The sequence below is a fragment of the Belonocnema kinseyi genome, chromosome 6 (genome assembly GCF_010883055.1).
Source record: "Belonocnema kinseyi isolate 2016_QV_RU_SX_M_011 chromosome 6, B_treatae_v1, whole genome shotgun sequence".
Taxonomy (NCBI): Eukaryota; Metazoa; Arthropoda; class Insecta; order Hymenoptera; family Cynipidae; genus Belonocnema; species Belonocnema kinseyi.
Window position 1 is genome coordinate 144820109 of NC_046662.1, and position 27006 is coordinate 144847114.

A 27006-nucleotide genomic window follows, 5' to 3' on the forward strand; every position below is an offset into this window, starting at 1 on the left:
ACAGACGTTTTAAAACTAGAGATTAAAGCATCGAAAATAGTAATTTGGCGATGCACATTAAAAAAAAAATCTTTTGTTATTCAATATTTTATTGCAATTTCTGTCGTTTTTTCAAACATTAAATTTGCTCATTTCAATTTTTATTTTTACGATTTAAAAGTTAAACATACGGTCTACACAGCAGCCTGACTGTTCTTTAACTTCTAAATTATATCCCTAACATCTGTGACAGTAACATCAGTGACATCTCAAAGCGTCTAGGGCTGAGAGTCTAGTTACGACTACAATCCAACGAAACTTCTAATAATGAGGGTCTCATTTTCACATTCCGGCGCATCCTTTAGGTACGAAAGAAAACACATTTATATATTTAAGAATTTCAGGAATATTGTGAAATTGTGAAATGAAAAAATTTAATTTTTGGACCTTCTATTATTTTTTATGCTGTTGAAATGAGGATTTTCGATTTCTCCAGAAAACTCAACGAGATTTTATGACTACCTTGTAGGGAATTCAAAAATGAACAATTTTCTTTTTTTGACTTTTTTTATATCGTGCGTTATTTGGATTAAAATGTTCATTTTCGTGTGTTTTTTGGAATGTTTGTAAATGCTATAACTCTGGTAATTTTTAGTTTTGTGAAGAAAGGTATTTAGGATAAATAAACTGTTCGTCTTTTTGAATACTATGAATATCCGTACAGAGAATTTTTTAATTTTGAAAAAAGTCGTCTTGAAGGTATTTAAATGCGCTAACTTTTTGAATTTTTATCCAAAATGGCTGGCTGACGAACTTGGCCTTTAGTTTAGGACACTTAAACAGTGTACCAAAGGCCAATCTAACAGATTAATTTTTTCAGAAGATGTCGTGCACACAGAAAGACGTACATACATACATGCATATAGACAGATAGACTAACACATGATTAAAAACCTATTTTTGGATGCAGGGGATCTCAAAACATGGACATTTGACAAAAATTGGGTGGGTCAAATTTTACACATATCGAATACCTTTTCTGATGAGAATGTAAAAACGTGCCGTTTGGAGTTTACGAGATATGAAGGTTTTTATGTTTTTAGTTTATGCAGTTTTAAGCACTCTTTCGAAGTCCACAAAAACCTTGAAAATGAATAAAAAATGACAAAGTCATTCTGGATTTGTAAAAAGAAAATATTATCTTAAAAACCCCACCTTTTCCTAATATTTTTAGCAAATAATAAGTACTGATATAGTCTACTGAGCATACATTTTCAGTTTGGCGACTTTTCAACGAATAGGCTTAATTTTTGTTTACGGAATCAGCTATATATGCCTTTTTGATGATTCTTTACCACGATACTTTACAAATTGATAGCAATTATCCATTATTTAAACAATTTTTATAAACAAAATTTACATTTTGGAGATTTTTTTATTTCTGTTTAAGGAATAAACTAGAGTTGTCTTTCCGATGACTCTTTGCTATGATACTGTGACTTCAGCCTATTCATTAAAAAATCGTTAAGCTGTGAATTTGTTTAATAAAATTGTTTAAATGATGAATAATTGGTACCAATTTTCGAAGTATCATAACAAAGAGTCATCAAAAGGACATCACTACTTGATCTCGTCAACAAAAATTGAGCCCATTCATTGAAAAGTAGCCAAATCACGACTTTGTTTATAAAAATTGTTTGAATAATAAATTATTGTAAATTTGCGAAGTGTCATTTATTTATTTCTACGCACAAATGGATTGACAATATCAAGTGTGGGTCAACGAAGGTGAAGCTTCTCGGAAATACCATAAATCATATTGATTACTCAATAAATGTCACCCTAAAAGACTGATTTCACACCCCAGTGGGTAAAAAATTTGGCGACGTCTTTACGACATCGTTACGACAGCGTTACGACAACTTTAAGATATCCTATGTCCATGTCTTTTTGCTGTATTTACGATATCGTAAATAAGTCGCCTGATCTGACGATTTTTTTACGACATCGTAAAGGCAGCGAAACGACATTGACATAGGATGTCGTAAAGTTGTCGTAAAGATGTCGTAAAGATGTCGTTAAGACGTCGCCAAACTTTGTGCCCACTGGGATCATATGTTGATCAGTTCTGAGAAACCGAAAACTATCAAGATCTTCTATGAATCAGAGATGAAATTATATCTATATATATTGATATTAATGAGAACCCGTTGATGGGTATAAGGTTAGGGAGAAATCTCAGCTATCTAGGTCGTAACTTATCAGGCTCTTAAGAAGACGTTGATGGGTATACGATTGCGAGAATTTATTTTTATAAACAAAATAGATTGCTTAGACATTCCACAATTATGCTCCACCCATCCTACCCATTAAGGCAAGAAATGAGAATGACTTAGTCAAGAGCCAGCCAATGAAGGCAAGTCATGAGTGCGATTTAGTCATTATCGAGCCAATGAAGGCAAGACATGAGCGAGATTTAGACAATACCCGGCCAATGAAGGCTGTATGGCCTGTTAATGAAACGTAAGCCCTCTAAAAGTGGCTGCAGAATTAAACCTTCATCATTTAAATGATGCGGATATGATCTTACGTTTCCAGGGATGTAAATATTCCATAAAAAAAAACATTAACTTTGCATTCGACTGATAATCTTTGCGTATTATCAGCGGAATTACAGAGAAGGAAAGTGTTATTTGTAGCCTGCGTTAAGACATTCAGTCTTGAACATGTGGGATCCTCCTCCATAGCAGCGATTTCGTTAAAAATCGATCGATTGCAAGTGGAGCATATATTTGTCAGATATGTAACTTCTAATGGCGGTCTTCGTAATCCATCTCGTCTGTGAATATCAGTTTCCCTTTTACCAGCATTCCCATCTCCGTTGATTCGAGTAATGAAACAAGGAGCAAATCGTCCATCACAAATATAACACCGTAAAAGATTTCTAAATGTCATTCTGATTAAAGATTTACAATTATAGAATGCAAATACTTAATTAGGAATTGCTTTAGTAAACACACTCTACTAACACTATAGAAAAACAGTAGATTGACTATACAATGTAGCGGGTTTAACGTTCACTCATCCATGAAGTAACACAGTTCAAAGAGAAAATAAAACAGAATAACAAAATCACATGTAGCAATCTACTTTTGTAAACACAAAATGACTCGCATAAAAATGATAGCAGAGCTCTCAAGTTATTGTTCTTATGATTATGAAAGTACTAATGGGGCTTATCACACCTGCGCGCTGCGCGCGCAAACATCCGTTTTATATTATTTTATTCTTTGTTTTCTTTTTCGAGGGGGGGGGGGGATCAAGAAGAGCGTAAGTTACGTGACAATCAAGAAGGATGTGTCTTGAAAACATCCTTCCCATGATTCTCCTTCATTGGCTGGCTATTGACTAAGTCATTTTCATTTCTTGCCCTTATGGGTTCTATATTGATTTCCTCTTTATATCTTGTCTTTATTGGCTGAATATTAGCAATGAATGACAAGTTCACATTGATTGACCTTGAAAAATGACCTGTGTCTTAAGGCCATGACTTTCTTTGCATTTCCCCGTTAGAGCCCAATAACTTCCATAGGGAACATTTTTTACGCAGAGCTGCAGTTTTCGAGATATTTGGTAATGTTTCTTAAAAGGGTTGGACTTTTAACCCTCTGTAATTCAAAAACTGTCCATTTTCGGACTTTGTGTCCCATAAAACTTGTGATCGAGACATTGAGAACTACAATTTTACGAAGTTTAATTAAAATCGACCGAAAGACATTTCATGCACGTTTGCTGCGGGGTACTTTAAATCTTAAAGTGTATTTTATTTGTTGATTCCGTTTTAATTTTAAAATGGATTTCGGAAAATATAAAAAAAGTTCTGTTAATCATGAAAACGGGGTATAAACTTATACTTAAATAGCCGCCTCTACCTGCTCAAGAAATTAGATGGTGGACGAGGGAGGGAACTAAAAATATCAGACTATTAAATAAAATGCTGAGGAAGATCAAACAATTATCCATGGGGTAAAAACGTGTTATCATGTCATCGATAACCAATTTGAAGAAAGCAAGCAGAAAATTAAACAAGTTGCTGAAAACAGGAGCTGGCCTGCGTGAAGTTTCGATGAAGCTACGAGAGAGAGTAGTGTGGGATGATGTGTTAGTGCCTTTCAAACGAAGATAATAACTGGGGTAATATCGACTTTAATTCATAAAGATTTAAATACATTTTTAGATGATTGCAAACGAATGTTCATTCCGAGAATTAAAAACGCAATAAATAGTTTGGGTAATATTAAGGTTTGTGTTGAATTTACTGGGGTTTTTAAGGCAATAGTGGATAGTGAAGAAAAAAGAGAGGAAAAAAATGTTTGTACTAAAAATAAACCTATTTTGACAACCACAAACATTGGTGAATGGTTTGAAGATAAAGTTAGAGAACAGGTTCAAGTTAAAATTGACCAACTAAAAAGAAAAGATTCGGGTTGGAGTTTGATTGAAATTGTAAACTCAAGGGTTAACATTAATAGACAGGCACCTTTTAAGGTTCGGTCTTCAAAAAAGTTGTGATCAATATTAAACATTAAGATTCACATTGTTTTCCCTAGCTAGTATTTTTAAGCCATGAAAAATCTAAAAAACTTACTATTCACCTTCTTATGATTAAAAATACTGTCATTCAGATATAGAAGTGTATCATTTTGCTTTAATCAAAAATCTATCTATACTAGTGAAATCAAAAATAGCAAAAGCTAAGTGGTGCACTTATTTCTAAGGAAGGTGCTTGTGTCACTTTAAATTTGAGAAATGTCTTTCTTATACTTATACTTCCCACAGAAGAGCATAAAGATTTAATATTTAAAAATTATAAATATAAAGAGAAGCTTCAATTTGCAGTATATACTTATATAGGTTGTTTGTTAGAGTCAGTTATCATTAATCAAGGAAATGCTTATCAGAAACATATACCCAGTGGGCACAAAGTTTGGCGACGTCTTACAACATCGGTACGACATCTTTACGAAAACTTTACAAAATCCAATGTCCATGTCGTTTAGGTGTCTTTACGATATCGTAAATAAGTCGTATGATCTGACGATGTCTTTACGATATCGCAAAGACACCGAAACGACATGGAAATAGGATGTCGTACATATGTCGTAAAAATGTCGAAACGATCTCCTAAAGACGTCGCCAAACTTTGTGCCCATTGGATACCTACAAGCGTTGCTTATTACACAAAACGCAGTTCTGATGATTCACAATCTGAACCTCAAGTTTATCATCGAACGGGCTGTAGCACGTAGTTTGTCAATGAGTTGAAAAAGTTAGCTGGGAAAGTAGATTCTTATTTTAAAAATCTAGTGCCAATGGAACTCTAAACATTAAGGCAAAAGCATAATTTTCGAAACGCAAAAGTTTGTCATATTTTCTAACAAGATTTTAACAAATATGATGTTAAACATCGGGATCACGACTATTTCACAGGTACATAGCGTAGCCCTTATCATGACAGGTGTAACGTAAATGACCAAAACTAACATATAATTCCCATAGCATTTCATAATTTAGTCGGGGCTGCAAAATTCGTGAAATCGCTGTGCACGCATGTGACGGATTTCGCCGCCGATTTTTTATGTGAAAGTACTCTATAAAAGAAGACGATTCACCAAGTTTAAGCCCATTTGGCGAGAATGCTAAATATTGGACAGCCCTTGGAAGTTCGAAATTTGGAAAAAAGCGCCATCTTCGAAAAATTGTAGAACCCTTCAGTCTTGATCAATTTTGATCCACAAGGTTGAATTTTTTTCTTCATTATCCCAACTTTAATTTAGAAATTTATCCTAATGGTGCCATTTGTTCGTCTTGATGCGAGCTTTCACATCGTTTTTAGATTTTTCGATTCCATCCACTATAAGCTGAGATATGCGAATTTTAAAATGGCGCTTGATCGAAAGTAGCACACATTGATACCCCAAGATCTTTTTTCTGACAGCACCGATTTTTACGGAAATTGCACAAAATTATTTTCAAGCATCCCTAAGAAAGACACAAAAATACCTGTAAAGTATTTGGGCCTTGTTCCGCAAATATGAATTTTTTTCTTTTGGTGCTTTGATTGTTTTGCGTCGCAGGCTAGCCGCCGCTCGGCCGGTATAGTAGTGCCGTGGCGCCACGTAATGGACTCATTGTCACCTGTTCTCCAAAACAAACCTCGAAATTCGAAGTACAAGGACACGTACTTATATGTTTTGTCTCTTAATTTTGTAGTTTAAAATATGTTTTGTCAAAAATAGCGAGAATAATTCAAAAATTTCAGGACGTTTCAAAACAATTTGGTTGTTTGGAGAATTGGCGATAAGATTAATCTTCAGAACTGTCCTTGGGTGAGAATCAGCGACTTTTGAGATTTTCATTGTTTCTGGGATAATGTTATCAATTTAAAAGATGCCATTTTTAGAGTTTGTGCCATTCAAAGTACACCGTAATGAAAATAAGTTCTCCAATAGTTTGATTTCTATCTTTTGTTGAAAAAGTTTATGTTAAATGGTCACTTTTAAGTTAATAAATGATTTTGTATGTCAGTGATCTAAACTTGAGAGTAATATTGAGTTATATTTGAAAATTTTAGATTTAATTCAGATGGAAATATAAAAAAGCGTGATATGTTACTAATAAAGATAGCTGTAGCCGACTCATAAGCAAGGTGAAAAGCAAAATGTATGATAAATAAATGATTTGCTTGAAAGGAAAACTGCATGAAAATACTAAGAGCTGACAAAGACACGTTCGCGACTGTGTTGTAAATATAAAGAGTATCGTTGCATTGTTCTTCATCAAATCTCTTGAGAATTTAGATATATCCATTTCACCGGATGATTTTCTTCGCATATTAAAGTAGTTATATGGTAAGTACCTTTGAGATATCAGATATATAATAAATTCGAAAGTATTTAAAACTGTCACTTTAAAAAAGTGCACATTTTATTTAAAACTAATTACATTCCATAAAAGGAACCCAGTGAGCATGAAGTTTAAAGAACGTAATTGGATCGTCCTTAAACTGTTTTTTGGACTTGCATGTCAAAAGACGTTATTTGAACGTTTTCAAAACTGTTCTAAGTCAGATTATATAAAGTTCTAAAAACGTTTTATGTTTGAATTACGTCTTCAAAGCGTCTCTGGAACATTGTATATTTATGGAACGTTATATGGACTGACTTAGGACATTTTTAGAACTTCGTCCAAGCTAGAAAAGCTTTAAGTAAGATCACTGACACGAAAAATCATTTATCAATTTAAAAATGAACTTTTTACATAAACTTTTTCTACACAAGATAGAAATCAAACCACTAGAGAACTTATTTTCATTACGGAGTACTTTGACCTGCATGAACTTAAACACATCATCTTTTAAATTGACAACGTTATCATAAAAATAATAAAAATATGACAATCTTTCAGCTTTACCAAGATAGCCTGAGCCGCTGATTCTCACCCAACGAAAGTACTGAAGAATAATCTTATCGCCAATTCTCCAAACAACCAAATTATTTTAAAACGTCCTGAAATTTTTGAATGAATTTTCTCGCTATTTTCGACGAAACAAGTTTTAAACTACAAATCTAAGGGCCGAAACATATCATTACGTGTGCATATACTTCGAATTTCGAGGTTTGTTTTGGAGAACAGGTGACAATGAGTCAATTACGTGGCGTCACGGCACTACTATACCGGCCGAGCGGCGGCTAGCCTGCGACGCGAAACAATCAAAGCACCAAAAGAAAAAAATTCATATCTGCGGTACAAGGCCCAACTACCTTTCAGGTATTTTTGTGTTTTGTTTAGGGGCGTTTCAAGATTATGATGTGCAATTTTCGTGAAAATCAGTGTGGTCAGAAAAAAGATCTTGGGATATCAATATGGGCTATTTTCAAAGAAGTGCCATTTTTAAAATTCGCATATCTCACCTTGTAGTATATGAAATTGAAAAATCTAAAAACGGGGTGAAACCTCGCATCAATACGAACAAATTGCGATGTCGTGGATCCTCTACATTTTTTAATTAACGTTAGAGTGGCATGCGGAAATGCCCTCATTTTTTCAAAAAATTGCAAGTACTTAATGCTTCGTACAGATGCTGCAATTGCGTAAAAGCATTAAGACACATTTTTTAATTAAAGCTGGATTAATAAAAAAAGCGACCTTGTGGATCAAAATTGATCAAGGCTGAAGGGTTCTAGAATTTTTAGAAAATGTCGCTTTTTTCGAAATTTCGAACTTTCAAGGGCTGTCATATTTTACCATTTTCACCGAATGGGAAGAAACTTGGCAAATCGTTTCCTTTCATAGAGTACTTTCACATAAAAAATCGGCGACGAAATCCGTAACATGCGTGCGCAGCGATTTTACGAATTTTTCTGACCTAACTCATATATATCCTTTTCAAAAAGGGTGCAAAATACAAAAGTTAAACTGCGATTTATTGGCTCTTTTAGAATTATGCCAAGTGACCTCTCCAACTTAGCTTAAAATCTTAGCGATGATGAAAAATTAATAACGAGAAAATATTCCAATAATGATGAAGAATTTGAATTATTAACAGTATTTCAGAGGTAGATTATAATTATGCCTGCAAGGTTTGAGAAAAATTTAATTTAAAAACGCTAGGTGAAAATTCAGATTTATGTTTTTAAAATGATGTTTTTCTCTTGGCAGACATTTTTGAAAGTTTTAGATGTCGTTGTATTGAAACCCATGATTTAGATCCAGTGCACTATTATGCACCACCTGGCCTTTCCTTTGATGCTGTGTTAAAGTATATTGGAATTGAACTCGATATATTATCACATGCAGAAATGTTATTACTTATTGAAAGTTCTATCAGAGGTGGTGTGTCTCAGTGTTCCAACAGATATGCGAAAGTGAATAATAGATTCATGGGGTTAAATTTTAATCCATTAGAGCCAGAATCTTACATCACTTATTTTGATATTAAAAATCAATACGGCAAAGCTATGAGTCAATATTTACCCAATAATGATTTTAATTAGTTTGACCATTTTGAAAACATACTAAATTTTTTCAAAATTCCCAATGATTCAGAAATAGGTTATATTTTTGAAGTAGAATTGTAATATCCTGAAGAACTCCATGATATGTCTGGAGCATTTTGTACCTCTTCTTCTAACATCTAAAATTCATAAATTAATAACCAATTTAAAATCAAAAACGAATTACGTTTTCCATTATCAAAACTTAAAATAGTATTTAAATTTGGGGATGAAAGTTGTTAAAATTCACAGAGTTTTACAATTCAAACAAAAACCGTGGTTAGAGGACTATATTGACTGGAATACTGACTTGAGAAAGCAGGAAAAAAAGATTTTAAACTCGTGAACAACTCAGTCTTTGGTAACACTATAGGCACATACAGCTTCATTTACCACACTACAGTTCCCAACTTTTATGATTATATTAAAAGAGAATCAGAAAAATTTGAAGCTTCAGACTATCCACCAAATAATGTCTATAAAATTGAATTACTTAATAAAAGGTCTTAGGACTCATGAAAGATGAATGCAACGGAAAAATTTTAATTGAATTTATTGGGTTAAGATCAAAATGAAATGCCTATCAAGTTGTGGGAAATGATGAGGGAAACAAGAAAGCTAAACGTAATAAAGCATCCACGTCAATGACAATAACGTTTGACGATTACAAGCAAAGTTTGTCACATTATCAACTCTCACTCATCATCAATGTTTAATTCGTAGCCGAAAACATAAAGTTCACTCGATTAAGCAAAACAAGATTGCTCTTAACTGGCGAGATGATAAGAGGATGTTGCTTCCTAATACAACCGACACACTTCCATGGGGTTATAAAACGCAATCACAGGAGACAATGGATGTAGATAAAGGCTAATGTTCATTTTCGATAAATGAATTTAATTCTCAAATGAGAGTTGACATTGTGTATAGTGATTTAATGTAGAAAACATAGTCCTTAATCTACATATTGGTGTAACTTGAATATATATAATCAGAAATAGCAACAAAAAGAAGTTTATATGTAAATTGAAAGAAGAAGAAATAAAAAAAACTGTACAATTATTTGTAAAATACAAGTTATTCTAAATAAAAGAAAATTAATTAAATCTTAATTGTTTATTTATTTAATTAAACCTGAAAATCATATTTTTCAAGCAAATTTACTTCTAATTGAAAAATTCAATGCTAATTATTTTCTCAAACTGATGGAGCTATAGGATGCAACCTGATCCAGGAGACCGAATATTCAAATGTGAGCAATGTTCATCGACCAATCATTCGCTTATCTACTATTCGCACTTATTAGTATAAAGACAAGGAACTCTGAAAAACAACACAATTTTATTTTTATCTCTTTAAATTTTATTTAAAACAGAAAAAAACAGTACGTTATACTTAAAAAATAAATAGATTATAATTATATATATGCAACTAAACTATTTCTACTTGGTCACAGTCGTTTTATACCAACTTTTTCACCACACCACTTATTGGTTTATACTCAACATTACGTTCAAGCAAAATGACACAATATACTGATTTTTGGGCAGGGAAATTTTCTTCTGCTTTAAATTCCAAGCGAATATCTACCGGTTCAAATTGTAATGCTTCATTTTGTTTCGAACAGTTAATTACCTTTAATGAAGCATATTGCACAAAATCTTTCTTTGATATAAATGTCTGAGGGTCTTTACCATAGTATGTCAAATGCAAATTCGCAAACATTTCATACAATAAAGCATACTGATTTTTATTAAAATCTAAATTTAACTTGCCGTATGGATAGCATTGCGAATTCAGAAATAATTTGACATCAGATATTTTGCAATATTAAAATAACTAAAATTTTCTGCACCAACATTTTTCTTATATTTTTGAAATCCTAATATAACAATACTAGGTTTTTCCAACTGAGTAACGTTTTTACTGTCCAGATATGTTCAGATATCCTCGGCAGAACTGGATATTCATATAATTCCCAGGAACGAAAAATTATTTGAAATGGTGGATCTTATTCAATCTACTTCAATAAATTGAACTTCCGTTGAGCTGACAATCTCACGTATGGTAATAACCATTCTACCTTAATAATTAAAATTTTAAAAGCTTCAACTACGCCCCCTACCGCTACTGCTGTTTATATAATAGCGCTTGTATTATCTTTGATGTAATCTATATGAGCTTGTGCTTCGTATGAACGATTATTTTTTGATAATCCTCAGTAAGACCAAATACCAAACTAAGATGTATCTATACATCAAAATACCAATTTGTATTGGTTAATGCTTGTTCATTGGTAAAATCAAGCCATTCAGCATTTTTAAAAAATCTGCTCTTACTAAAATCCATGGAAACGTAATTTTTCATGAAACTTGTAAGGCCACATTTTTGCTTTTATCAATCTCAACGGCATTGAGCTCGTACCTTGCCTTTTCAAATAAATGACACATTCAATTATTGACCAAAACTGTATTAGCAGCTGGATTTACATTAGCTTTAGGCAATCTTCCTTGAATGTGAAGTAGACTTCTGCTCGATAACACACAATGATCTTGATTTTGGACAGTAAATTCGAATTTCATCACTGTTGTTAAAAGTTGATGAGACGTAGGGCTGATGTGCATGCACCTTACAATGAGCGATAAATTCGTTGAAAATAATTAGAGTTTTAATATTTAAAATTTCCTCCAAAAATGACAAGCAATTAAACGTCGATATACAAAAATACAGATGAAAGCACAAAAAACCTTGAATCTTTTTATTCTCTTTTTTTTGCGAGTGTCGCGACCTCGAAGCCCAGGCTTGTCAGCAGCAGTTCGTTTTGAGGTGTTATCCCTTTGACATCTTATTGTCGACTGATGCGCTTGCTCCATGGTACTAAAGTATTATAGCCGAATCCAACCTTTTTATTGAAAACAATACCCATTATCGTAAAGAATTGATGTGCAGTCTCAGTATTATAATTTCTCCACGAAAAATAACCAAATGTCCGTCTTGATCAACTATGCAGAGCTGCATATGATCTATTGTCTTTCTGGAGATCGGAAAGTAAATTATGTGCAATGGGACCTACACTATCTTATATCCTGGCGGTACAATGGGGAAAAATGCATGAATAATGTGCACTTTTTGACCATTGATGTACGCTCCTGTAGTTATGTTACATTCAACTCTGAGAGTATTTATTATAATTATGGATATTGGTTGGACATATTCATGATGTTTATTAGGTTCCAATATTCTTGACGCCAATCCCAATAAGCGTGCATTTGAGTTTGATTTTTCAAAATTTATACCTTGATTCCGATATATTTCACTTTTTAATGTCTTATTATTATTAGACTTAATATGAATTTCAATAAACATTTTTACTAAAACAATCTGTCGATAGCGCTATATGTCACTCACGTATAATTTATGTTGACCAACGTCTACATTGCGAATTAAATTGAAGGTTAGAAATTCAACAAGACTAAGAGCGTCATCATCGATGCTTTTTCAAAATTTGCTTGGGCTATTCCCGCTTAATATAAGAAGGGTGAAGATGTAGATGCAGCCATTGAATCTATAGTTGATAAAGGACGAGTTCCAAACAATTTACATGTTCATAGAAGTAAAGAATTTTACAACTCGCATTTTGAAAATCTTTTGAAGCGATATGAGATAAATTTGTACTCGACATTTAGCTATTTAAAAGCATTAATTTGCGAGCGATTTAATCGTACTTTGAAAAATAAAATCGGGACGCAATTTAGCTTGCAGTGTAATTATATAAGTGGATAGAAATTTTGAAAGATTGAATTTTATCTTACAACGATACTAAACATCAGACTATTAGAATAAAACCAAATGTTACTAAGCAAAATTAGAAAATATTGTTGTTTAACGTATAATAAAATTGTATTGTGAAACAAGCAGCTGAGAAAGCTAAATTTAAAGTTGGTGACCAAGTTCGTGTAAGTAAATTTAAGCACGTTTTTGAGAAAGGTCACACACTGAATTGGACAACTGAAATGTTTACGATAAGTCATGTTAAGAATACCGAACCTGTGATGTATATGCCTAAAGATTATCAGGGTAAAGCTATTGCAGATAGTTTTTATTAACACTAACTGGGTAGTGTTAGAAATTCAGACATTTATCTTGTGGACAAAGTATTGCAAAACTGTGGAAATAAGCTGTTTTTGTAGAATGGTTAGGTTTTGGCGACTATCACAATAGTTGGATAGTGAATTCTAGCTTATAAGTATCTTTGTATTAATATTAAGTTTTTTTCTGAATAAAGTTGATTATTTTCAAACATATCTTTTTACTAACACATCTAGCTTCCCCTAATCTAGTAAATAAAATAAAAAGGTACAATTTCTGTAAATTATATTTTGACTCAGATTTTATTACTAATAACGTACACGAAATTTTAATGTATAAAGGTACTATTCACACATCTGAGTTCTGGTAACTTTTCAATCACTTCCTCATATACCTTCTAATCATAAAAAGTAATCATTTCAAGAAACAGACTTTCAAATCGTATGAGATTAGTCAATATAAGTTTTTTCATTGCCTTAGTCTTTAAACTTAAAAAATTTTTCTGTATATAGTATATAGTATATAGTATATAGGGATATAGGGCTGACTTCATATAAGAACAGCCTAAACGGCATAATCGTACGGTGTCCCGACCTATCTATGTACAAGAAAATATTTATTTTCGCTTGCATTTTTGGCAGTAACCTAAAAAACACTGAATGTGTCAAGTTATGAAACTTTAGAGAAACAAATGTATTAATTTATGCACATTTTCCAAGCCAAATAAGTAATAGTTTAAAATACTTAAGGTCTGTTTCTCGAGTTTTGTCATATTAATCGTCATTAACTATCCGTCTTTTTTTCTAGTAAAATATTGTAAGTACAGTTGAGTCACTAATGCAAAAATATTGGACGTAATACCTAATACAAAATGCGATTATAATAAACTTAAAATATCGACCTACTTTTTTGAATTAGATATTAAAACGAAAAAATGCATTTCAGAATATTCAGTTATAACCAACTTGCTATCGAAATATTATATAAAAAAACAATTGTTCGACAATTTTTTCTCTTTTATCCTTTTTTTAGATAAGACTATATATATTTTTGAGGTATGAAACATTTAGAGATTTAAATAAATTGAAATTATGTCTGAGAACCAAAAGTCGTTCTGATTGAACAAAAAAACTATCAGCTAAACAGCCAACTTGATATAACTTTCTATCGGAAAAATACGTTAAGAAATTCAGCCTATTAACTTTTCATATTCTAGGATGGAGGAAGCACTGGATTTTCCTGGTCGAATATGCTGAGCATCTTAATGCAAATGTTACTTGGGCAAACCGCGGGACTAGCTAGTCCAAGTAAAAACGAAATCGATGAAACGGTGCCAGCGAGTCCTTGGGCAAGTCTCTTATCTGTCGGTTTAAGATTTCTGACTGCACTTTTGAGTGGACAACAACAGCCTGTGGATGGCATTGATAAAGTTGATAATCAAAGCCGCCCGTCGCAGGTAAAACTTTCTATTTCCGTATTTTACATTAGCGACCTAATTGACACAAAAAATTAAGGGTATTTCATTTTTTAAACTGATATGACTATTCTATTGTAAAGAATATTTTAAAATATTTTTTAAACAATAGCGGAAATGATTAAGAATTATGTGTAAAGTAATTTCTTAAAATTTTACATTAAAGCAACATTTTCCACTGTACAAATTGGATGTCCTAAATATATTCTAAAGACGTTATCAAATTTTTATTCCCACTGGAAAGGAGTTACTCACTGAGAAGTCACAAAATCAGAAAAATACGAATGCCGTAATTCCTAATTTATTTCCGTTGATAAAAAGTTGAACCAAGTTGAAAACTTGTATCCAGAAACCTTCGAAGATCATGTACATGTTCCTATACAGGTTCGCGCTTACGAACTCGTACAGGATATCTTTAGGTTCCCTCTGGATGAATTTGATGCATGACACTGTATAGCAAATCAACCTGTATGCAAGATTATCTTTAATTGACCCTGTACAGGCTTCTGCCGAGAGTGAATTGAGGCACGGGTTTATCTGCAATTACTAGTGCAGGATCCTTTTCATTGCCTGTATTTAACCCACGATTTTTTTATTTCCTTCAACTGTATCTGCAGGTCGTCAGCATGTCCCTTAAACAAAAGTATCGCTTTTTGGGTATACGACTTTTTCCCCATTCCTTTTCATCCTTAACATCGAAATCATCCCCCAACTACTCACACATTCTTTTTCTTATTTCTACTCCGCCCTTTTTTCACGAGTAGATAAGGCACGGTAGCGTATCGGAGCGCCATAGCAAACTTAGATATATTTACATGGTACCGGAATTGTGTCCACCAGGTAATTCGGTGGCCTGCGAAGGTTCCTGCGACCAATTAGGAGTTAAAGTAAACCGATTTGAATCAAGATCATATGTTGGAATTTGATTTTTTTATTCCTACTACTTTATTTTTTGCTTAATCATTGATAACTACTGATATTATATTTAGTAACTGTAATTTTGTTGATAAAACCCAAAAATGCAAATTTATCAGATTTATTAAAAAACTAAATTTCAAACCCTTCAGATACTTATTTCAAAAACTGCTAGGGGGATTGTGCTAACATTTATTCTGAAAAATATTCTTAAATTAATGAAATAATTTCGGAGGAAAAATTACAATCCTATGAACTATCATTTATAGTTAGTTCAAGCACATCGTCCTGGAGTATGCGAATTGCCCCAGAATTGGAGAAGGGAGCTTAAGAGGGTCTCTATCTTTTCGACTTAAAAAAGCAATTATTTACAAATTTTCTGTGAAGAAATATTTAATAATTTTAGTACTAATGTTTGAACATCCAATTACCACATATTTGAAGAAGTTACAATATTTATTTATGGTAAAAAAGTGATGAACTAGCGGGTTACAGCCAATCTACGTGGGATCCAAAAAAGAGGCGTTTTGTGGTGAGTAAAGTGACCGAAGTCTGGATCATCTGAAAAAAAATCCAACTTTATTCGTTAATAAACAGTTTTTTTTCCTAGAAGTGAACAATGCTAGACGCAAAAATATTTATTTTTTACGAAATGGGAGCTTCTTTTTTTACCATAAAAGTTTCGAAAAAAAGGACGATCGTTCAATCTCACGATTTTTATTTCTGAAACAATATCGTCGGCAGTCTCTGCGGCCGCGTTTTTCTTTCGTCGTGGAGCTTTTCTCGCCTTTATTACAATAGCAACTAGTAAATTCGACGTACGCACGGCTCTGTGTTCACGCTCGAAGCCGCTTCAGTCTAAATAGTATATCTCCGTAAATAAGGCTCGGATCTTTACTTATTTTTGAGGGACCATTCACTCTCAAAATTAAAGCCTTGTTGTGTTTGAAATAAAAAAAAATCAATAGGATACGAGAAGAGTAATAATCCTGAGTGATCGCATGTTAAGGAGTAGTTATTGCGTCGTGTTCTGGGTCTTCAAGACGTTCCTTACTCAGCTCATACGAGCAGAAAAAATCGACAAGTTTACGCGTTTAGAATTTTTTTCTTCTACTCCTACTAGAGTTGTCCGATTTGATGTTATAAATACAAAACAGCAAAAGGAGCAGAAATTGATGAACAATACATTTTTTCAATCGGATTTTTATACCAATAAATAGTTGTATTGTCCCACCTTTTATATGACATCTTCCATCACGTCGATTTAAAACTTTTAATATGATAATATCAATTGAGTGTATTACAGACAAAATCATTACTGTAAATTCATAACTTATATAATCCTCGGAGCACACTATTGGTCACTCAGACCCTTAAATCAATTTTTTTCAGAAATATATTTTAAGGCAGAAAGTTTAGCCAGAAGTATAAAAAATTGACAAAAATTGAAATCTAGAAAAAATTCTTTTTCTTCGAAGGAACTATTTTTAATTATTTTTTTAAAGTGTGAATAATTCCAATGACTATTTTGAAAAACACTAAATAATTCTATAGTGTTTTAATGTTTTAATGAGTTTTAATCGCTTTAATATCTTCATTAGAACTAAAGATAGCACAAATGTACATTTTTGTAATGTTAAGCAACAACTTGTGTTCCTTTTGCAATTTGTTAATTAAAATTTTTTTCTAATATTTTCTTCATGTTTATATTCATATTAATCAATGTGATAAACCTGTTGAATATTTTAGGCTGCAGATCGACTTCATTGCTAAAAATAATACACTTTGTAAAATTTCTGTGTCCAGTTTCTAAAGAATGAAGAATATGTATGCTTAGAAGTTTATATTACCAATTTATTTTTTATATGCGAGGCAATGGGAACAATTTGAAAAATGCATGAATATGAAAGAAACATTCATGAAAAAATTTCAGAAATAATAATAATTGTTGATTAAAATTACAAAAGTGTAGAACCGTTATTTTTTACGTTCAAATGAAGACATTAAAGTGATTCGAACTCTGAGCGGCAACGTAAAGGCCTTGTAGATATTTTAAATCTCCAGGAAAATTGTGACTATTTTTTCTGTCAAAATCGCTATATCTTCGAATATTTTGTTGTCGGAAAGTAGGTGTTAGAAACCAATGGGGGTTCCTTTATATGTCGGTCAGAGGAATCCTCAATGTCTAGGCAAGAGTTCAGGAGCACGGGTCAAATAGAGGCACCAGCGGTCGTCAGCAAAAAAGGCGGTCCCTGCTTTCTGACACTTGCTATCAAACCAAAAAAATGCCTAGAGATATGACAATTTTCGCGAAAGCAAAAACAATGACATTCTTCTGGGAGATTGTAAACAATTAAAGAGTCTATCCATTACAGTTTGGAGTTTATATCGCTTCAATATCTTCATTATAACTGAAGAAAGTAAAGCTGTACATTTTTTTAATTTTAAGGAACAATGTTTAATATTTCTCAAATTTATTGACTGCTTGTTTCAGAAAATTTTTTTTCATGAATTTTCCCATGTCTCTTTTATGATAAATCAGAATATTCTAAATTTGACTCTTCTTAAATGATCCCGAAGTTTCTTACTTTTTTTCATTTTCCAGTCTGGAAAACGCACATTTTTTTACAATAACGTTTTTAAGCTCATTCATATAGTACAATTTAGGCTTTTAAATCACTATTAACTTATTACAATGGCTTTTTTTGCCGAATTGTCAAACTTTAAGCCCTACAATGCCTACAATGTTTTCGCCGATAGTGAATGTATAACTAGTCTGAGAAAAAATATTCTTGGGTTTTACATGGCGAAGATTCACTATGGCGAATCTTGGTTATTAAAAAGACGAATTTTTTGGATAAAAAATGAAATATTTCAAGAAGTAATGCATGAATAAAAATCTGCCCCATATAAAATCTGCTTCATATATTTTCTGAAATATGGACAATGCTTAGACGCAGTAGTTATTGTTTTTTATTTTTGTTGATTCCAAAATGTTAAAAACATATTGGTGAAAATTGACTAAAAGATCCAATACATGTGCGATAACTAGTGTTCTTTTGAGAAATAATATTCGCGTTTTTTTACGTGCTGGCGATTTACTACCGGGAATCTTAATATTTTTATTGGCGCTTTACCACAAAAATCTACGTTGCTGCTTTTGGCTGAAGAAAAAACTGAAAACAAGATCCTGCTGGAGAAAAAAGTTTTTTTTTCCCTATCAGCACGGAACAATTCGGTCTTGGCTCTCGCGGAAAATTCTCTAGTCGTCTCGACTCTTTTTTTCTTTTTTTCAATAAAATGCGGACCCAGGTATGCTCATACAACGCTTCATTATTTAAAAGATCAGGTATCGTTCATACGGCGAAAAGGATATGACGCTCTTCATCCGTTAGAAGCAGTGCAACATCCTCCAGCGAATACATCACCTGTTCCAGCAAGACCGTCTGTGCAGATAGCCAATAATTTCTAAATTTGAACTAGGAGATCAAATATTCACCAAAAAATCTTTCTAAGGTTGTATAAATTAGCTGAAGCTAATAGTGCTCTCACCGATTTGCTCCCAAAGATGCTTATATCTAGAATCCGAACTGTGTTGTTCACGAGAAAGCAGTATCCATGCTTAGCGACAATAAAAATAATGATTATTCAGTACGCCTGAGTAAGGCTCGTGAGCGGATTGCTTCAGTTTAAAAACTATACGGCAAGCATCAAATGTTCAGTGCGCGATTCGTTACATAAAATTAAAAAAAAAATGCACTCCAAAATTTAGAGCACTTTCTCCAAAATTTAAGGAAAACAAATCAGGCAGTGAACAAGCGTAAAGTGTTGACCATTAAGCAGCTCTAGACATAATAAATAATCTCGAGAAGAGATTCAAGTTTTCTGGTAGAAATTATATGGTGATACTTGTCACTCGTCCGTAACTTTTCCCAATGTTATCGCTAGAACTAAGAACTTTTCAGCACAAAGGTCGGCTAACATCAACAACTTGTGCCAAGATGTGCGTATTCTAAAAACAGCCCTTCAAAAAAAGTAACCCCAATTCTCGGAAAAATGTGGGCATCTGTATTATTATCTGAGATGAATAAAATCGAGGTGACAATTAACCGAGAAAAAGATATCGCACTATATAATGTAAAATCCCGCAATGCACGATATCACGATTTTACGTTGAGCGCATCACACGCAAGATGATAAAAATCCATTGAATGGACAATCCTAGATGTTTTGTACTTTTAATATCCCTTCCTGAAGAAAAAGAGGTAGAGTTTTACTGAGCCTGGAGTGTCTTCATCGTGTCTTATGCGACTCATACATCAACAAGAAGTCATCAATGCTGCGGCGTTTTCATACCGTGGCCAAATTAAAGTCGCAGAGAAGCATGGTCTCCTATTTTATTTCAGCAACACTATAAATAGCCTAGTATCTCTAGTACCTTAAGTGCTCTAAGGGATTTCTTTTTGCCTATCAATATGGCTTTTTAGATACCCTAGTTTACCGCAAGCGCATAACGAATGTACCTGTAGGCGATACCAACTCCCATGCATACAAGCAAGAGCCAGAAAAACTTGGACATGTTCTCAGTGGAAGCTCAAAGATTAAATGGAACTTCTTATTCACCATCACTAAACTTACAGTGCTGGAACGCCCGCGTGAAGAGTCTTCTCCTTTACGTAATTAAACGATACTAATATCAGCGCAAAGGAGGAAGAAAAACGGACTAAATATGAAACTCTTCTGAAAACTTATTCATCTACAGATTAAAAAAAAAATTATTTAATCTGAGTTAAAAGTTTTCAAAAACGTATAATCATACACCAATTTGCCATCATGCTGCCTGCGAAGTTAGAGCCTAACGTGAAAAAGTCCCTTCTTTAGGTTATGTTTACAAAAATGAGTATCAAAAAGTTTAACGTGAAAAAGTCTGCTTCTTTAGGTTATGTTTACAAAAACGAGTATCAAAAAATTGTCTAAATGACCGCGCATCTCATTATGGTGAATTTATTATTCTCTTAAATTTCACGGCAAAAACGTACAAAATAACAAATTGATTCCTTTTCAGAATTGTGTTGGTAAAGTTATAGTGAATTATAAATAACAGTATTTTACATGAATCATTATGGAGTTTATTGAAGATTTTTTATCATTTAAAAATCTTAATTGGAACCTTTTTAATTCACAGAAAAATTATATTTGCTTTGATGAGAGTAGTATTTTTAAGTCCATGTGGTGAGTGGGTCACGTGACTAGATTCCTACCATACCGAAACTTTTTTTAATTCCCAACTTATTTTCACACGAAGCGCCACCTCAAGTTGAAAATTCGGGATAATAAATAAGAAGCACTAAGAAAGTTGGGTTTTATTCATGAATTATAATAATGATCAAAGAAGTATTGAAAAATTATTCAGAAAAAAACTTTTTAAATAATTTTACAAATGTAACACCAGACCCACCTTTCTTTGTGCTTTTCATTTTTTATCCCAAATTTTCAACTCGATCTGTCGCTTTGTGTGAAAATAAGTTGGGAAATACAATAAGTGTCGGTAAAGTAGGAATCTGGTCACTTTGCCCACTCATCACATGGCCTTAATATGTAATATTAAAAGCATATTTTCTTGTTTCCCAGATATTCACGTACCATTATGCCATTAAATCCAATCTCTGTTAAGATAAGTGTGAATTCGTTTGGCTGTAGCCTTGCTATAATACCGGTGATTCATGCATTTTTTATGAAAAAAACATTTTCGATATATTCTCTAAGAAGAAATAAATTAACAGTCTTTCCTTGATTAAAAACAAGGACAATATTATATGAGGAAATTTTCGAGATTACATTAAATCGTAATTTTCTTAATTATTTATTTTAAAAATTCAGTTTTGTATGTGATATACATCGTTTTAAATTTTATTCTATGTTAAGCAGTTCATCAGCATTGTTATGGACCTTTTGGATGCATTGAAAACATCATTTTCTCAACGTTCCTTAACTGCTCGTTCGCTCGGAAGAAGAGATTCCATTTCTGAGGCCGCTATAGCATCGATATCTATGTTAAAGGTCAGTTAGAATTCCGTTATTTTTAAATAATTAAATTGCCAACTGTATTAAATATTTGTTGGATTAAGCACATAAATATATGTAAAATAGAGTAATTTCGATGTTATATTCATTGATATAACGTCCATGCAGAAGAGTAACATGTAATAACTTTTTTGTCTGATATTAGAATTGAAAATATATCAAATTCGCTTCGGCCCAATATAGTGTTAATTAACCCACTTATAAATTGTATTTTTGAAAAATGTTCATCCATATATACGTATGTGATTGTGTTGCAAATAATTCAATAATTTGTTTGAAATTCAAGGGCTACGTGAAGTCCATGAAATCATTTGGAAACTTAGCAAGAGCCGAGGAAGAAGGGCAACGTGGGTGTGCCGAGCGAGCATTATGCGAAGCAAGTGCTGAATGTGTTGCAAATGCACAAGGAACTAAATCCATGTTCTGTCAATTAGGATCGTACGTACTTTTATACTATTATGCCACCCAACATGAAAAAGTTCTTTACTAGAGAGTTGATCTGGTTTACTAAATTCGGATCATTGAATATGAATCTCGCCTCAAGAGGTGCTTATCGCGTCAATATTTTGAGAACAAGGGGATAGAAGCACCTAAAAAACACATTTCGAGACGTTTTGGGAGTCTTCAATAGCACGTCACATTATTGTCGACCTTTGACCTCCCCCCTCTCATTCCCAAAGTAATAGACAGTAAAATTTGTTTGCTCTCCCTCATCCCACACTGCTGTTTACTAACATTTTCTGTATTATGTTTAAAAGCAAAATAGACGTATCCTAAATAAAAAATGTTTTCTTAAGATGAAGCATTGTCTAGAGTTACTTAAATATAGAAAGTTACTTAATATAAGTACTGATGAATTTGCACCAATGTAAAACTTTTTTAATGCCATAAACAAGACAAATTAATATAAATAATAATACAACATAAAAATGATTAATAACTATTTATTTGTTGAAAGTATCAGGCTGTTTTTTTTTATGCGATTGCCATCTTGAGCTCGGTATTCTCCTTTTCTATGGCATCAATTTTAGCTTCACACATCTGCTAACTTGCTGAGGTGCTTGCTGGAATATTTTTTCTACGGAATACATTTAAGGTTTCAGCTTTTTTTCTAGAGTTGATATCAAACTCTGCATCTGCTCGATGGTCGCCATATTTAGGTTCGAGTGCGTAAGATATATTACTTCAGCATACGAGCAGCCGTAAAAAGCACAGCAAACCTAGAAGCACTTCCCCTGTGAATAATGACTGTACCATATAAATATACGCCATAATTTTAGACTCATGAAATTAATAATAATCGTAGCACCACATCATCACAGCACTACGAAAAATTCTTATCGGAAGTCAAACACTAAACTCTCGGCACAAGACGAAACAACATTAAATAAGTCCTTACAGCTCGGCTGCTCAAATGAGACTCTATATGGATATACTAGCTTCGCTGTAAGGCCTAAAGCGATGTTTTTATAAGACTTATCGAAAGATTACGAAGGCACTAATAGTAAAAAAATAGAGTAAAAAGTCTATCGACTTTTTAGTTTGATGTTCGAAAATGTAATATATTAATAAACATATTTAGTTTATGGTTAGAAACATTTCAGCTCACCTGTAAAAATTAGGCGGATATCTGATGGCTAAAAAAATAGAACAGAAGATCTAACAGAAATTAGCTTCTATTCAATTTTTTTAAAGTAAATTTTTAATATTAAGATATTTTGGACATAAACAATAAAGATCCATTGCGAGGGTTTTACGGACGTTTTATCACTCATTTGAAAGATTACATGTTTCCAAAGCTCTAAAGGATACACTTTAGGATGGACCATTTGATATAATACAAAAAGTTTCAAAAAGAAAATCGCACGATAACCTGAATGGTTGATTTTATGATGAAAATAATATGTGGAAAAAGAAAATTGAATCAAGTGGGACGATGGTCGTGGGGGCTAAAGCGTAGGCTTTGGACCCACTCCTTCGGCTTGCGGGTTCGATTCCCGCCTCGCACTCTGGAAGAGTCTCGGTGGCCCATGCGGTGAACACTAGCCTAGCAAGGGAGTTGTTCATCCCCGGAGAGTCGTGGGACCGGTACCTCTAGAGAAAAAGGTTTTCTCTAAGTACTTAAGGCTGTTGCTCTTGGTGGTTCGGAACCCACCTTAAACTGTAGGTCCCCCTTCCACCACCAAGTAAGTGTGTGGAGGGTGTGTAAAGGAATAGAGAAGGTGTAAGAAAAATGTAAACCCTTAGGGGACACGTTAGAAGCTTCCACTCAAGAAAATTGAATCGCGTAATAGTTAGGGATCGCGCAATGACCTTAAATAAATATGTGTATCAAATTAAATTGAGCTCTGGCCTAAATTGTTTTTTTTTTAACGCTAAAAATAGTTTAAAAGTTAGTTTTAATTACATAGATAAACGTTTATTTTTCGTCCTGCTGGTCTTAAGAAATTGACTTGCTTACACTTCTATTTTTCACAGAATTTTCTTACAATTACCTATTAAGAATTAACATCCATCCACACCTGCTATCTCGTCCGCTTGCTTTTATAGCCTAGCCTTCCTCGCCCTGCATGCATGTCGTTATTTTCTCGCCATGCCTCGCATTGCCAGCCTCTGCCTCCGCAGCTAACAACTAATACTTATCTACTATTTACAATATTTACCATTTTCTTACACCTACTTACTATCATATTTAGAATCTTTCCTTCTCCATTCTTTTTCCTCCTTCCTTCTCTCATTTTCCATCTTACTTAACACCCCGTTCACACATGCTACTGCCCTTTTGTTCCCTCTTTTATTCAACAGTACCACGATGCTTCCCCCACTACTTTCCACCACTTCACACTCCTCCAAACAGTGCTCAACTTTTGCATCCCCCTTTCTGCACAATTAACATATTCTCTTCTCTGTAGAAAGCCAGAACCTACTAAAATCCTCCATGCAACCACATCTCATTCTCGCTATAAGTTCCTGACTTCCTTGCTCTCCTTTCTCACACAAATATTGCGCTCTCTCCCTTGGAATAATCTACATAAAATTCCCGTTAAACTTTTACTCTCTTATTCTTTCCTCTTCTTCTGCCTTCTCTTTCGTCATGCCATTCTTTTGAACCAACTCATATACCTTCCTTCCTCGTGCTTCCTTCTCACTTCATCCATCTGCATTCTATGCGTTCTAAAATACCTTTCCTTTTTCACCTCCAACTTCGCACCCCTACATCTGTTCTCCTACTCCCACCAAAAGTCCCTAACCAGCTTACTTTCCTTCTCTTCTTAAAATGTTTCCTTATATTTACACGCTCCACTCCCCGTTATAATCCCTAAACTCGTTCTTCCTGTCTCCCCACTGACAATATAGTTCGGCGTAGTCCCTGTCAATCCCAGTGTCCACTTTACATACCTCTCCTGTATCCTATTTATCTTGTCACTTACCTTCCACTCCGTAAAATAAGACACTCATCACTAGCCAATCAAACAATTTCATTCTCCTTACAAAATCATCTGCAAGCAACCTCTTCCCCAACCTTCACACCTGCCTCATCACCACATTTGCCCTTCTCATTCTCCCTTTTATATGACCATCCACTCCATCATTCCTCAGAAACAGGAAGCCCAAATACACAAACTCTTTCACCTCCTGTACAGCTTTTTCCTTTCACTCCCTTCCCTTATCTCTATCACCACCTGCCCTGAACACCATAACCTTCGACTTATCCGAATTCAACTCTAACCTATTTTTGTTCGAGTACATTCTTAACCTTTTGATCATCTTCTTTAAAGCCTCTTCCGTCTTTTCTAGCAGTACTGTTATCTGCATATACGAGTGACCATATCATGACTCCTCCTACTAACTCCTCCCATCCGCGATTAAAATTGCAAAAAGCGTTGGGCTAAGCGGGCACTTTTTCCTCAACCCCCTATCCATCCAGAAACCCTCAGAGATTCCCCACCCTCCTCTCACCCTATATTTCGTCTCCTCAAGTATTTCACTTACCCTCTCGACCGGGCCTCTCTCCACTACCCTCTCTTTTATTGCCTCCCACAACCGCACCCTATGCACCGAAGAGAACGCGCCTTTCAGATCTACAAAAATCGCGTACACTTTGGCAGCCTTTTCAATTAGTTCTCTATCCACCACGTCTTGCAAGATGTGACGTAATTCCTCTATAATTTTCCTGCCTCTCCCTATTCCCTTTCTTATACAGTGGTACGATCAACCACTCTCTTCACTCTCATGGGAATCCCTCCCACTCCATATTTTTTCACTTCCTCCTTCAGCCTCTCCCTTACCTCCTGTTTGCCAAACATTCACGTTCCGTTCTCTACCCTGTCTATCTACCTTCCTCGTTGTTCTAATCCTACCTTTCCTAAACCCATTAATTTTCTTCCACAAGTCCCCTCTGTCTCAACACTTCTCAACTCCTCTTCCAGCTCTTTTTCATTTTTCTGCTCTTTCTTCTAACACATCACTCTTAACTCCTTCCGCATTCCTACGCACTACTCCCTTTTCGCGGTTCCTTCCTTTCACTTCCTGTACTTCTTTTTCACCTTTCTTTTTATCATTTCACATTCCCTATCCAACCGCGGCTTCACCATTCCTTTCTTCTTCTTCCAAAATACCCTTTACCCACAAACGTAACAGCTGATGGTCTGATTCCACCCTCCCTCCCACTGAGAATTTCTCTATCTCCTCCCACCCTTGCATATTAACGATCATATATTCCATCACCGATACCCCCATCTTACTCACATACGTCTATTCTCTCTCTTCGTCCACTGTTACCATACCATTCGTCACCATCCAGCCTTTGCCCTCCATCAATATCACCGTACCACCATCCATACCATCCGTACCATCATACCCTTTCCCCTCTCTTTCCTAGTGAGTCTTCCACCCTTTCTTTAACCCTTTTCATCCCATTCTCATTGTACACAGTCACAAGCTTATGCGTTAACCTTTCTATCTTTACTGCCCAAATTTGCACGCCACCCTCCTCTCCCTCTCTATCAACTTCTTCCTCTAGTCCAGCCCTAACCCCTGTTACAATTCCCCCACTAGCCTTTCCTTTCCTCTTTACTCTAACGGCCTCCTGTATCCTCCACGTATACCCCCTTCGAAACTTTGGCTCTACTCTATCCCATACCTTTCTTTCTACCCACGTTTCTACCAGTCCAATCACATTAAGCTTCTGAATATACCTCCAGAAATCCTCATCACAACAAATTTTCCTGCACTTCCTTCAATAATCCTTGAAATAATATTTTTTCAGCGTGTAAGATATTATATCATCCGTTTTATGGGAATAAAATATACGAGGGTGGATTGATAAGTTTCCGGCCTGACCAAGAGATGGCGCCACTAGGCCTACCTTGAGGTGGCGTTCTATAGTATCATCCTTAGATAGCTTGT

At 34.1% G+C, this 27006-nt stretch overlaps 1 protein-coding gene across 3 annotated transcripts in view; it reads left to right on the plus strand.

The window, feature by feature from the left end:
• The window catches only part of LOC117174959, a 65392-nt gene that overhangs the window by 33624 nt on the left and 4762 nt on the right, over positions 1 to 27006 (plus strand). For 2 of the 3 annotated variants that reach the window (XM_033364432.1, XM_033364429.1), the window contains exons 3-5: positions 14341 to 14580; positions 21439 to 21573; positions 21884 to 22035. In XM_033364432.1, the coding sequence (XP_033220323.1) occupies positions 14341 to 14580; positions 21439 to 21573; positions 21884 to 22035 (527 nt within the window). The remainder of the gene's footprint in view (positions 1 to 14340; positions 14581 to 21438; positions 21574 to 21883; positions 22036 to 27006) is intronic. The other variant, XM_033364430.1, reaches the window with a different exon arrangement.